This window comes from Anomaloglossus baeobatrachus, chromosome 1, assembly GCF_048569485.1.
Source record: "Anomaloglossus baeobatrachus isolate aAnoBae1 chromosome 1, aAnoBae1.hap1, whole genome shotgun sequence".
Taxonomy (NCBI): domain Eukaryota; kingdom Metazoa; phylum Chordata; class Amphibia; order Anura; family Aromobatidae; genus Anomaloglossus; species Anomaloglossus baeobatrachus.
Window position 1 is genome coordinate 738976220 of NC_134353.1, and position 14858 is coordinate 738991077.

Here is a 14858-nt window from a genome sequence, read left to right on the forward strand (position 1 = left end):
GAAGCATTTGTGATCATGCTCCTGGCATGAGCCCTGAGGCTTTCTGCACCTTGGTGACCTGGAGGTCTTCATGACGACCTCAGGTCACCATGGCAATGATCAGGTCCTCGAGGCGGCACCGATCGGAGGGGAGAGGGAGCATGATCCCTCTCCCAGACCCTTAAATTATATCGATTGTTCCATTTAGGGGGTTAAACAGCCAGAGACTATCCCTGGCTGTGAGAGCCGGGGCTCAGCTGTCAGGTAAGCCAAGTCCCGTGTCGTGATCGTGTGGGCACTGCGCCTGTGCCGCTGTGATCACCATGACATACCCCGTACGTAATGGGTTGGGAAGTCTTATCTGACCATGATGTACGGAGTACGTCTAAGATCGTGAAGGGGTTAATGGTTGTCTGAGGAATGTTCGTCCCCCCACGGTAAATGCACTTGGGCATACAAATCATCAAGATCCACTGATAACAGCTCACTTTGCGTTATTGGATTTTTAATTTATCTAATCTATATCACTGGACACCTGGCAACATTTTTTCTCTAATAATTAAATTAGCAAGTCTTCAGGGACACCAAAAGCTCTCTGAATATTTCCTCCCTTGAAAGAAGTACTAAACATGCAGAAAAGAAAAGTGCCCCTGAAGTAGACTGTAGTCTCCAGTCCATACCAGGGACATCACGTAGGGCACGTGGGCAGGGGAGGACGCAAAAGAGAATAAATAAATTATAGCATGGGATCATGTGAGGTAAAACATTTCCCTTCCTGTTTCTAAAACTGTTTTATCTCAAAGAAAGAATAATTTGTGATGCCATACTGTAATGTCTATATACTGTTTTACTCCCTCCCTGGTCGAGGAGATGTGGTATGATCAGACCATGTCCCTGTATGGTCAGACACGGCCATAACACAGTACACAGCAGGGACACATATATGAGGGGCTGTTGATAAGTCTTTGATAAGAATGTGTACATATGTGAATGTGATTACATATGAGAGGCTGCTGATAAGACTTTGGCTTGTGATCTTTTTTTTGTTTCTATGGTAACGAATATTACGTCACATGAAAGCCTTGTGTGTCTAATATATGTTTTCAAAATTTTGTGTTTGTTGCTTATGGCAACAGTGTTCTATATAATCTGAAAAAAGAGAATTTTGTTACTTACCGTAAATTCTTTTTCTTATAGTTCCGTATTGGGAGACCCAGACCATGGGTGTTTAGCTTCTGCCTCCGGTGGACACACAAAGTACTACACTTAAAAGTGTAGCTCCTCCCTCTGAGCTTATACACCCCCTGGTAGCCAGTCCTAGCCAGTTTAGTGCAAAAGCTGAAGGAGAATAGCCACCCACAAGTAGAACCGAGTAAGAACCGGAACAACCGGAGACTCTGTCCATGACAACAGCCGGTGATAACACACGGAACAAGAAAATTGCCAACAGGCAACAGGGAGGGTGCTGGGTCTCCCAATACGGAACTATAAGAAAAAGAATTTACGGTAAGTAACAAAATTCTCTTTTTCTTTATCGTTCCTTTGGGAGACCCAGACCATGGGACGTTCCAAAGTTGTCCCTGGGTGGGAATAAACAGAAAAAACTAAGAAGTAGGCGGAGCCTAACTTCACAAGTGGGCGACAGCCGCCTGAAGGATGCGTCTGCAAGCTCGCATCTGCCGAAGCATGAGCATGCACTCGGTAGTGCTTCGAAAAGGTATGCAGGCTAGTCCAAGTGGCAGCCTGACAGACTTGTTGAGCCGTAGCCTGGTGCCTAAAAGCCCAAGAGGCACCGACAGCTCTGGTCGAATGTGCTTTGCTCCCCGGCGGGGGAGGCACCTGAGTACTCTGGTAGGCGTCCGAAATGGTCGATCTAATCCAACGGGCCAAGGTCGGCTTAGAAGCAGAGAGACCCTTGCGCCGCCCTGTGGTTAGCACAAAAAGAGAGGTGCACCGCCTAAGCGCAGCAGTGCGAGACACATAGATCCGGAGAGCACGCACCAGATCTAAAGTAGCAGCGCTTTCTCAAAGCAATGAACAGGGGCCGGACAGAAGGAAGGCAAGGAAATATCCTGGTTAAGGTGGAAGGGAGAGACCACCTTAGGAAGAAAGTCCGGGGTCGGACGGAGAACTACCTTGTTTTTGTGAAAAACCAAAAAAGGTGACTCCGAGGAGAGTGCAGCCAAATCAGAGACTCTCCTGAGAGAAGTTATGGCAACTAGAAAGGCCACCTTTTGAGAAAGACGATACAAAGAAACCTCCCTAAGGGGCTCGAAAGGGGGTTTCTGCAATACCGTGAGGACCAAGTTAAGGTCCCAGGGATCCAAGGGCCGCCGATAAGGCGGAATGATGTGAGACGCACCTTGCATGAAGGTGCGGACCTGAGCCAGCCGGGCGAGACGCCACTGGAACAGCACTGATAGAGCTGAGACTTGTCCCTTGAGAGAGTTGAGGGACAGTCCTAGCTGCAGACCGGACTGTAAAAAAGACAGAAGGGTCGGCAACGAGAATGGCCAAGGAGAATGGCCGGAAGAGCGACACCAGGACAGGAAAATTTTCCAAGTTCTGTGATAGATCTTGACGGAGGAAGACTTACGGGCCCGAGTCATAGTGGAGATGACTTCAGGAGGAATACCAGAAGCCGTCAAAATCCAGGACTCAAGAGCCACGCCGTCAATTTGAGTGCCGCAGAATTCGGGCGGAAAAACGGACCTTGCGAGAGCAGGTCTGGACGGTCCGGAAGATGCCACGGCATCTCCACGGACAGTTGGAGCAGGTCCGGATACCAAGCTCGCCTGGGACAGTCCGGTGCAATGAGGATGACTCGACGGCCCTCCATTCGGATCTTGCGCAGGACTCTGGGCAAGAGAGCTAGAGGGGGAAACACGTAGGACAGACAAAACTGGGACCAGTCTTGAACCAGAGCGTCCGCGGCGAAGACCTGAGGATTGTGGGAGCGAGCCACGTAAACCAGAACCTTGTTGTTGTGACGGGATGCCATTAGGTCCACGTCCGGAGTGCCCCACTTGCGGCAGATTGACTGAAACACTGCCGGGTGCAGGGACCACTCGCCACCGTCCACGGATTGACGGCTGAGATAATCTGCCTCCCAGTTTTCTACGCCAAGGATGTGGACTGCGGATATGGTGGACTTGGAGTCCTCCGCCCATTGAAGAATGCGTTGGACCTCCAACATTGCCAGGCGGCTGTGTGTCCCGCCTTGGTGATTGATGTAGGCAACCGCTGTCGCGTTGTCTGGCTGGACTCGAATGTGCCTGCCCGCCAACAGGTTGTGAAAGGCTAGGAGAGCTAGAAGCACAGCTCTGGTTTCCAGCACATTGATTGAAAGGGCTGACTCGGACGGAGTCCAAGTGCCCTGCGCTCTGTGGTGGAGACATACCGCTCCCCAGCCGGATAGACTGGCATCCGTGGTGAGAATCACCCAGGACGGAGTCAGGAAGGAGCGCCCTTGGGACAGGGAGAGGGGTCGAAGCCACCACTGAAGCGAGATCCTGGTCCGTGGTGACAGAGCCACTAACCTCTGTAAGGAGGAAGGCCGCTTGTCCCAACAGCGGAGAATGTCCAGCTGCAGAGGACGCAGATGGAACTGGGCAAAGGGAACCGCCTCCATGGAGGCCACCATTTGACCCAGCACCTGCATCAGACGCCTGAGGGTATAACGGTGGGGCCTCAGGAGAGAGCGCACCGCCAACCGGAGTGACAGCTGTTTGTCTAAGGGCAACTTCACAAGTGCCGGCAAAGTCTCGAACTGCATCCCTAGGTACGTGAGACTCTGGGTCGGAGTCAGAGTGGATTTGGGAAGATTGACAATCCACCCGAATTGGGCTAGGGTGGCGAGAGTGAGCGAAACACTCCGCTGACCATCTGCGCTGGATGTACCCTTGACCAGAAGGTCGTCCAGATAAGGAAGCACTGCTAACCCCTGGAGGTGCAGGACCGCAATCACTGCCGCCATGACCTTGGTGAATACCCGAGGGGCCGTGGCTAACCCGAAGGGGAGAGCCGCGAATTGGAAATGATCCTCTCCTATCGCAAAACGTAACCAACGCTGATGTGACACTGCGATTGGCACATGTAGATAGGCATCTCTGATGTCGATGGACGCCAGGAACTCCCCTTGGGTCATAGAGGCAATGACTGATCGCAGAGACTCCATGCGAAAATGCCGCACCCGGACATGCTTGTTGAGAAGCTTGAGATCCAGGATGGGCCGGAAGGTACCGTCCTTTTTTGGAACTAGGAAGAGATTTGAGTAAAAACCTCTGAACCGTTCCTGAGCGGGAACTGGGACAATCACTCCGTTTGCCTGCAAGGACGCCACGGCCTGCGAGAAGGCGGCGGCCTTGGAGCAGGGGGGAGTTGAGAGAAAAAATCTGTTTGGAGGGCTGGAAGAGAATTCTATCCTGTAGCCGTGAGATATGATGTCTCTCACCCACTGATCGGAGACTTGCTTTAACCAAGCGTCGCCAAAGTGGGAGAGCCTGCCACCGACTAAGGACGTGGCTGGAGCGGGCCGAGAGTCATGAGGAAGCTGCCTTAGTGGCAGAACCTCCTGCGGTCTTCTGCGGACGCGCTTTTGGGCGCCAGTTGGATTTCTGATCCTTTTTGTACAAAAAGGACCTGGCTCGACCACTATTTTCAATAGGTGCTCTGGAGAAAAAAATAATCAATACAATAGCAAATATACTCCGGCACACTGAGAGAAATGTATGAGAGAAGTCCAAAATGGTGCTCAAAAAATCATTTTTATTATTTTGTATTCTTATAGTATTCACCGTCCAACGTTTCAACCCGAAGGTTTTCTTCAAGGACTATGTCAAATTAGGAAAATGAGGAAACCACAGGTGGAGCGTCAGGCCTCACTATCAAGAGCCTTTGGCCAGCTCACGGTTTATGCAATTTGCACAGCCTGTTAGGGAGACGGACTTGGTCCTTTTCTTCTTCATATCCAACCACTTTGCTTGATGACTTGACACCTTGTAAGCAACAGCGTAATTCTGACATGAGAATCTCCGTATCTGCCTGATACACCTGGGTGCTCCTCTGAAAACCTATTCAGAAAAATGTTTACTCTAATTTGACATAGTCCTTGAAGAAAACCTTCGGGTTGAAACGTTGGACGGTGAATACTATAAGAATACAAAATAATAAAAATGATTTTTTGAGCACCATTTTGGACTTCTCTCATACATTTCTCTCAGTGTGCCGGATTTCTGATCCTTGGCTGAGTTAGCGGACGAGGCGGAAGGCTTAGAGGATGACCAGTTGGAGGAACGAAAGGAACGAAACCTCGATTGATTCCTACCCTGGGCGGGTTTCCTGGTCTTGGTTTGTGGCATGGAAGTACTCTTCCCGCCAGTAGCTTCTTTAATGATTTCATCCAGCTGTTCACCAAACAGCCGTGAACCAGCAAAAGGGAGCCCAGCAAGAAACTTCTTGGAAGAAGCATCTGCCTTCCACTCTCGAAGCCACAAAATCCTGCGGATAACAAGAGAATTAGCTGAAGCCACGGCAGTGCGGTGAGCAGCCTCTAGCATGGCAGACATGGCATAGGATGAAAAAGCTGAAGCCTGAGCAGTTAAGGTAACCATCTCAGACATAGATTCCTTGGTGAGGGAATGCATCTCCTCTAGAGAAGCAGAGATGGCTTTGAGTGCCCACACTGCTGCAAAAGTCGGGGAAAACGCGGCCCCCGCAGCTTCATACACAGATTTGGCCAGAAGGTCAATCTGACGGTCAGTGGGATCCTTAAGTGAGGTGCCGTCAGCCACCGACACAACGGTCCGGGCTGATGGCCTAGACACCGGAGGGTCTACCTTTGGGGAGTGAGACCACTCCTTGACCACCTCAGGTGGAAATGGAAACCGGTCATCAGAACCACGCTTTGGAAAGCGTTTGTCAGGGCAGGCCCTGGGTTTGGTCACAGCGGTCTGAAAACTGGAGTGGTTAAAGAACACACTCTTCACTCTCTTAGGCGAGGTAAACTGATGTTTTTCTGCCAAAGAGAGTTGCTCCTCTGACACTGGCGGATTGAGATCCAGCACAGAATTAATAGAAGCAATCAAATCACTAAGATCTGAGTCATCCTCAGAGAAATCGATGGGATACATAGCCTCCGAGCCCCCAGTGAGGGCATCCTCCTCATCTTGAGAGTCAGCTCTTGAGGCAGAGCCGTGGGATGGGGAGGGGGAGGAAACCCTGCGCCTTCTCTTAGAAGGACGGGGTCTGGGATCAGATGATTAATCCTCCGTGAGCTCCGATGGACGGAGGTCAGAGGATAGGAGTCCTCTGTCAAGAGTATTAGAGGCACCCTGTGAGGGGGGCTGATGCATATTCATCAAAGTCCTGGACAAAAGCCCCATGGACTCAGCAAATGACTGGGATATGGACCTAGAAAAGGACTCTACCCAGGCCGGGGGTTCAATCACAGGTGCAGCAGCAGCCTGAGAGACCACTGGGGGTGAGACTCCAGGCTGTGGCACCGCCAAGTTAGAGCAGACATCACAATGTGGATAGGTGCTCGGTTCAGGCAGCAGGAGCTTACATGCAGTGCATGCAGAATAAAGCTTTGGAGCCTTGCTCCTTGTGTGAGACATGCTGCTGGAGTGGGGGCTTTGCAGAGAATGAACCCCAGGGAGAATATACAGATGTCCACAACCGGAGGCCGGCTGTGGCTTACCAGACCGCTGAGCGCGGTGTTGTGTGCCCTCCAGATCCCGAAGCCCGGTCCCCCAGTCGCAGCACCTCAGCAGAGATGCAGAATGCAGGATGTCCCAGAGCAGAGTGAACTCTGCCTGAGAAGAGAGCGTTCCTATAAAAGAGTGGGAACTGGAGGGCTATAGAGACCTGCAGGGAAGGAGGGACGCCCCAGCAGTGGGGAGTGTCCCTCCCCTGTGTAGAACGGCCACCGGGAGGAGCCGAACCTGTCCCTCTGCATGAGTGACATGCGAGGGCAGGAAAATGAAACTAGGCCTCCGGCAAAGCCAGGGCCTAAATTTAAGCGGCGAGGCCGACAAGCAGGCACCATCGGCGCGGTTCTCAGGCAAAAGCTAGAGAACCCGCCGGAAAAGTTAAAACAATCACATACAGCATACTCTCCCCTTACAATAAAGAACCGGGACCCCCAACATAAACGTCTCAGGTACTTAGCTGCTGAGACGCAGGGCCATGTCCCCGAGGATGAGTGCTCCGGTCCAACAGAATCCTCAAGGGGCTGTGGATGGAGACCGGACTCCTGCCAGGCATGGAGACTGTGCTGGCTCCCACTTCAAGCCAGAGCCCAGAAGGGATGGTGAAGGAGCGCGGCATGTAAGGCTGCAGCCTTGTAAATCAACCTTAACAACACCGCCGACACAGTGGGGTGAGAAGGGACATGCCGGGAGTCCAGACATGGACCCACTTTTCTTCAAACTCTTTCCAAAAGTCAAACAAATCAGATGAGAATGCATGTGTGGATGTATGCCTCCTGACACAAAGCAATAAACTGGCTAGGACTGGCTACCAGGGGGTGTATAAGCTCAGAGGGAGGAGCTACACTTTTAAGTGTAGTACTTTGTGTGTCCTCCGGAGGCAGAAGCTACACACCCATGGTCTGGGTCTCCCAAAGGAACGATAAAGAAAACAACATGGCAGAGTCTAATGCAATATTCACAGCAACTGAGAGCAGAGCAGTGATAAAATGATTGTTTCTGCAAGGAAAGTCCGTGAAGGATATTCATAGAGATATGTCACAGACAATGGGGGATCAATCCCCTTCATATTCCACAGTTACAAACTGGGTTGCCAAATTTAAAACTGGCCACTTCAGCACCAATGATGAGGAACGTCCTGGACGACCGAGAGTGGTTGTTGTTCCGGAGATCGTCGATCCTGTGCACAACCTCATACTGGAGAATAGACCCATTTCAGCTAAAGCAATAGCAGACATCATTAGGATTTCCCTTGAACGTGTTTGTGTCATTATCCATGAACATTTGGACATGAGGAAGTGATCTGCAAAGTGGGTCCCCAAATGTTTGACAACAGATCAGAGAAGCATGCGAGTGAAAACTTCCCGGTCCATTTCTCAGCGTTTCTGAACTGATAAGAACTTCCTGTATTGACTGGTCTCTATGGATGAGACCTGGATTTATCTGTATGACTTGAAAACAAGGTGCAGTCAAAAGAGTGAAGGCACAGTGGTTCTCCTTGTCCAAAGAAGTTCAGGGTGCAAAAATCAGCCACTAAGGTGATGGTGTCTGTGTTCTGGGATAAGGAGGGCGTGCTGCTAGTGGACTACCTTCAAACAGGTTTCACCATCAATGCAAGGAATTACATTGAACTTTTGGACCAACTGAAGGCAGCTCTGAAGGCCAAAAGGCGCGGCAAACTGTCCAAAGGAATCTTGTTCCTGGAAGACAATGCCTCCCCTCACACTGCACAAGTGACCACGGCAAAACTGGCAGAGCTAGGCTTCCAGCTGGTTGACCACCCAACTTATTCACCAAATCTAGCTCCCTATGACTATGATCTTTTTCCAAACCTGAAGAAACACCTAAAGGGTACCTAATTTCACACCATTTCTGATGCCATGACTGCTACGGATGCCTGGTTTGAGGCACAATTGAAATCCTTCTTTTTGCTAGGCTTACAGAACTTGGAATACCGATGTAAGAAGTGTGTTGACATCAGTGGAGAGTACATGGAATAAATGTAAAGTTTCATCATCCTATCTCGTTTCTTTCTGGGTAAAGCCAAAGACTTAGCAGCCCCTCCTATAAGATTATCTCAGCAGAAGAACATTTTTTTAATCACATCAAATTGTGGAAATTATTATTATTCCAAGATCTATTGATTAAAATTAATTTTGTTAGTGGGAAAACCCCTTTAAGTGCAGTTCATGAAGTCACAAAGTTATTCTCTTACAACTTCTGAATGTTGCAAGCTGGACATGACCATTATAGTATTAGTAAAATCAGACCTGGAAATCAGATTCATTGAAGTCATAAGGAACATTCCAACCAATCTTTCCAAATTTCCTCCTCTCCTGCACCACAGCATGAAAGAACGCCAGCACATAAACCAGGGATTTAAATGCTGGATGCTGGCAGGCGTCGAGAGCTTCATGAGAGATCTTAAAGTACGTAGCCCTCATATTCAGCTTCAGTCCATTTGGAGGTTCTGTAACAACCTGTAATAAAATGGAGAAGATACTTTAATCTATAATCTGTTAAATTAAAATATTTATATAACAAGTGTAGCTTTCAACTGATTAAATTTTGCAATTTTATTATTCTGGAACTTGTTTTCCGTCTTATTTATTTTTTTAGTTCTATATTTTCATATGGTTGATATACATATTTGATATATTTTAGAAAGCAGATTTTTTTTTCTGCACAAATCTGAAGGCTGCTTTACACGGTACGACCGATTGTGCGATTTCACAATCGATCGTACCCGCCCCCGTCCTTTTTGCGTCACGGGCAAATCGCTGCCCGTGTCGCACAAAGTTAGTAACCCCCGTCACACATACTTACCTCTCGTGCGACCTCGCTGTGGGCGGCGAACGTCCACTTCCTGGAGTGGGAGGGACGTTTGGCGTCACAGCGACGTCACACGGCCGCCGGCCAATAGAAGCAGAGGGGCGGAGATGAGCGGGACGTAAACATCCCGCCCACCTCCTTCCTTCCACATAGAGCCGGCGGCGGCCGCGGGAGGCAGGTGAGCTGCTCATCGTTTCCGTGGTGTCACACGGAGCGGCGTGTGCTACCACGGAAACGATGGTCAACTAAATTAAACGATATTATGGAACCTAGCGAGCAGTACCCGACTCACGATTTGTGAGCGATACTGCATCGCTAGGAGGTGTCACACAGGCCGGCATCGCCAGCGATGCCGGATGTGCGTCACAAAAACCGTGACCCCGACGATCTATCGCACGATAGATTGTCTGGTGTAAAGCAGCCTTTAGGGTCAATTTAGACAGGTTGACCACGGCAGCTAAATAGCCACGATCAGACATATGCAAGCATTGATGTGAGATTGTGTTTATTTGTAAAGGCCCCTTTACACACTGAGACTTTCTAGCGATCCCACCAGCGAACCCGACCTGGCCGGGATCGCTGGAAAGTCTCTAAACAGTCGCTGGTGAGCTGTCAAACAGGCAGACCTGGCCAACGCCGCAACAGCGATACGGACCTGCAGAACAACCTCGCTGGTCGGTGGGGACGTGTCACACAGCAGCTATTTGACAACTCACACCTATGTTAGGGTCATGGTGTTTGGCGCTGAAGCCACCTAGGTGTCCTTTTTACACACACCCCCTCAGCTTCGATTGGTGATCGCTAGTGCGTTCTTATTGGCGACCCCCGAGCTTGGAAAGATTGTTAAAAATCGCGCTAGTATATTCTGTGTTCCTGAGCTTCTGTTGCTAAGTGGATCTTTGTAGAATTCTCTGTGCGGCGACTCCACACTGGTTTATCTATACAGCATCAATACATCTTCAATCAAATGATGCTTACTGTATAGGCTTTATAGTATTGCAGACTAGACAACTCTCTAATGATCCACAAACCAGCACGCTCAGGAACAAGGTAGCTTTGAAACAAAGGACGGAAGCACTAAAGTTGCCTTCTTTTCAGTGAAAGCCACCCAATAAGAACACAACAGCGATCACCAATCGGAGGTAAGGGGGCGGGAAAGGGAACGCTATAGCACGCCTACGGGCTGGGTTCTAAGTCGCTAACGATGTCGTTGTAACGGTGTCAAACACACCGATGCATGCTGCGCAGCGGGAAACAATGGACCAAAAAATGGTCCTGAACAATTTGTAGTGATCAGCAACCTCACAGCGGGGGCCAGGTCGCTGATGCATGTCACACACTGCAATGTCGCTGGGGAGGTCGCTATTACGTCACAAAACCAGTGACGTTACAGCGATATCGCTAGCGATGTTGCAGTGTGTAAAGGGACCTTAAAAGGTCAATCTCAGAATAGGAGATTGCATTTAGAATTAAGATCGGATAAGGGCGCAGTCACATGGCCATATAATTCAGCTGAGGATTGTCTTGCAATGCTCAGACTGGTCGTCGGCTATCCTGACCCGAGCGTGACAGCTACATAAAATAAATGCGGTCGTGCTCGGGTCAGGAGAGCTGCCGACCAGTCCAAGCAGAATTATACAGCCAAGTGACTGAGCCCTAAAAGAGATGTGAGATTGTGTTTAGGAATACGGGCCGATGATTTGGATATAAGAATTCTTAGAACATTGGTACGCCATTTATCTGCCTAAATGGGTCCTTACTTCTAAGCACAATTTAATTGTCTATTGATTTTAGTAATGAAATTATTTCTTTTTACACTTTATTTCCAGAATTCAAACCTTAAGGGATTTCTGAAGTATTCCAATGGGAAAATCTTTGGTGGGATCTGTGGTGAGCCATAGGCGGAAGTCTGGGTGTGGTTTCCTTATCATCTCCAGCGCTTTCTCCAAATCTTTTAGCCACTTTACCAACAAGTGGCAGTTTTGTAACATAAGCCATTGGCCACGAGACACTGCCGTTTCTAAGAGCTGAAGGGCCACCTACAATGATAAAAGAAATAAATACAGATAATAACTTGAATTATAATATAGAGGTCATCTGTCCCAGAGCTCCATTCACGCCACACCTAAACAACAATCTCCACACTAGTATCTCAAGATTTCAAAGAGGTTGTCCAATCTACATCCATAAAGCCTGCTTTACACGTTGCAATTTCGCATACGATATCGTATGCGATTTGCAACGCCCCCATCGTATGTGCAGCACGTTCAATTTGTTGAACGTGCCGCACAAACGATTAACCCCCGTCACACATACTTACCTTCCATACGACCTCGATGTGGGCGGTGAACGTCCACTTCCTGGAGTGGGAGGGACGTTTGGCGTCACATCGACGTCACGCGGCAGCCGGCCAATAGAAGCGGCGGGGTGGAGCTGAGCGGAACGCAAACATCCCGCCCACCTCCTTCCTTCCGCATTGTGGGCCGGGAGCCGCAGGAGGCAGGTGAGATCTGTTCATCGTTCCCGGGGTGTCACACACTGCGATGTGCGCTACCCCGGGTACGATGAACAATCTGACGTTCAATTCGTCAGGAATGAACGACGTGCATGCGATGAAGGGTTTTTCATTCAATCGCAATTGCACGTCGCTGTCACACGCTACAACATATCTTACGATGCCGGATGTGCATCACTTACGACGTAACCCCACCGACACATCGTAAGATATCTTGTAGCGTGTAAAGCAGGTTTAAGTCTGCAGTCACTCTGAGTACAGAAATTATGAATCTTCACATCGCAAGCACTGTGCGCTGTGAGGATTCGCCGCTTTCAGAGCCGGGAACGGCGGTCAAGTGGCTTCGAGTGTGCGATATGCATACACCCGGCCAGGATCCGAGTAGAGGTCGGCAGCCTTGCTCACTACATTTTCATTGAGCATGACCATGCCACTCTAGTTGTATTTTGGCTTGGAGTATGTATATCGCATTCTCGCAGCCAAGTGACCACTGTTACCAGCTTTCAAACCGGTGAATCGTCACAGCGCACAGTGCGTGCAATGTGAGGATTCATAAATCTGGAGTTACATAGACTGCAGATTTATGGATTTATATCAGTCAACCCCTTTAAGTTGCACAACCACTGATATTCATCAATAAGGGGACCAAAAGTATTCTAATCCTGATGTAAGACAGAATCTACATCTTATAACAAATATAAACATAGCACAAAGGCTTCAGACAACTAAAACAGTAACTTACCTTTTCCTGCCCCTGACCCATGGCAAGGAACTTAAGTCGATTTCCTCCAAATCCTGACCTCTCCGCCAATTTCATGAGGTCACTAGCAGGATCAGACCCAGGACTCAGGATAAAAACAATAGGTGATGTAGGAACACTTTGCTCAAATATTGCTTCAAAGCTTATGACTGGAGGCTGCACATATCTATGGGGTGTAACAATACGTGTTATTAAAAAATACATATATTTAGTTTATTAAGAACAGATGAAAGCAACATTCTGGAATGGCAGATCAGCCGATAGAAGATAATCTACAGTAGCCGATAGTGGCCACTAAACAGTGTGATGGACTTGTGACATCGGGATGCTGGTAACAGCTGATGGGTTGGGGTGCCAGGTGTCAGAACCCTGCAAATCTGATATTGGTGACCTATCCTTATGATAAGTATTATAGTAGTGGAGAACCCCTTTACAAGGATCTCTGTGCAGTTCCACAAAGCAGCTAGAACGCACATTACATACACGTATCTAAGCACGGATTGTAAGAAACATTTATAATTGTCAAATAACCGATAATAAAAGACAGATTAGTTAATCCCTCAGAGATACTGAGAGGACAGGTGGTGAAGTAGACGTGCTGCCGAGATGCTTTCCAGCAGTGACATGGTTATACCAGGCAATCTGTAATCTGTCTGCACCATTGCTGATCCCAGGGGGGCCTTCTCCAGACCGTCTGGTCAGACCGGCTCCAGATCTGTGTCCAGCACAAATGTTATAACATGGGAACACAATTTCAGGATATCATATAGATGCACTTAATGATTACAGTATTATTATTACTATTATTATTATTAGAACTCGAGGCATTGTATGACAGCCCGAGATTGCTGAAAGTTGTTATTTCATGATAGCTGAAACGTTACAAATTGAAGAACTTTAAATCATGGATATTTAGTTTCCTCCATTTAATTTTGGAGAAAATGACTTTTAGCCAGTTAATGTACTTACTTCTCTCCCATGGTGACAGTCACATAGTCGGTCACAGCTCTATATACGCGGTCTACTCGGAAGCATCGAAGAAGAAGCAGTTTTTGAAAGGTGGATAGTTTGTCATTGTAGCTTAGTGGGAAGGTGTATTGTTCAGGAGTATCCAGGTCATACCACTGAATAAGAAAATGCATATACATATAAGATTTTAATAATAGCAATCAGAATGACATTATATTTGGATATCTAAATAAATATCTTGAATAATTACATTTGATAGTCTTATCCATCCTTCTATAAAATAAGATTACTAGATCTCAGCTTGTTTTCATTGAATAAACACTGATACATTCAAAAGCTGAAAGCAATCCCTCCCTCGCCACGTCCTGTTCACACAATTACTGGATTTGTTAGGATGTGTAGGAGCTCTCAGACGTGCATACAGGCATTGGTGCTGCTGTATTTATGCCTACAAAGGCCATAAACTATGAATGAGAAAAATCCCAAAGCCATAAAAGTCACTAAAGGCGGCCTCTCTATAGCCATGGATGCTCCTTACTAAGACCTCCTTCATAGGTAAGTGTTTCTGGTACGTGTGGTATGCATTTTTTTCACGGATATCATAAGTAACTACTATATCCTATGGTGCTGCTCACATGTCTGTGCTTTTACACAGACCTTGTGTCCTGTCATCCACCTGGAGACATGTTAGTTTTTTCCAGCAGCACGGTTGACAGGGGACAATACAACTCTATAGGTCCGTGACAAACACGTACAGCACACGGATGGCATCTGTGTGCTGTACATGTTTAACACTGAAATTAAAGGAGAAACTTTGTAATATTTGTATCTCTTTAACCATACTGAAAAAACACCGATGACACATTGATGGTACACTGGTTGAAAACACAGATGACATCGGTACTGGTTTTTCAAATACGTGTTTCATATGCACATGTGATGGGGCATAAATTATTTCATACATTCTATACCTCCTTTATACAGTGTAGGTTATATAACCTCTTAAAAGGGAATATCTAAAAATACATATTAGAGGGGGGGGCGTGTCCTGGCTATGAAGGAGTGAGGACGTGACTTGTCTTAGCTCCTGCCA

At 48.0% G+C, this 14858-nt stretch overlaps 1 protein-coding gene across 1 annotated transcript in view; it reads right to left on the reverse strand.

Annotated features, from left to right (window-relative positions):
* DNAH10 (dynein axonemal heavy chain 10) overlaps nucleotides 1–14858 on the reverse strand; it is a 238147-nt gene that overhangs the window by 17156 nt on the left and 206133 nt on the right. Inside the window, exons 68-71 of the mRNA XM_075322704.1 lie at nucleotides 13766–13920; nucleotides 12779–12962; nucleotides 11360–11560; nucleotides 8960–9169 (exon numbers count right to left, since the gene is read on the reverse strand). Coding sequence (XP_075178819.1) covers nucleotides 8960–9169; nucleotides 11360–11560; nucleotides 12779–12962; nucleotides 13766–13920 — 750 coding nt within the window. The remainder of the gene's footprint in view (nucleotides 1–8959; nucleotides 9170–11359; nucleotides 11561–12778; nucleotides 12963–13765; nucleotides 13921–14858) is intronic.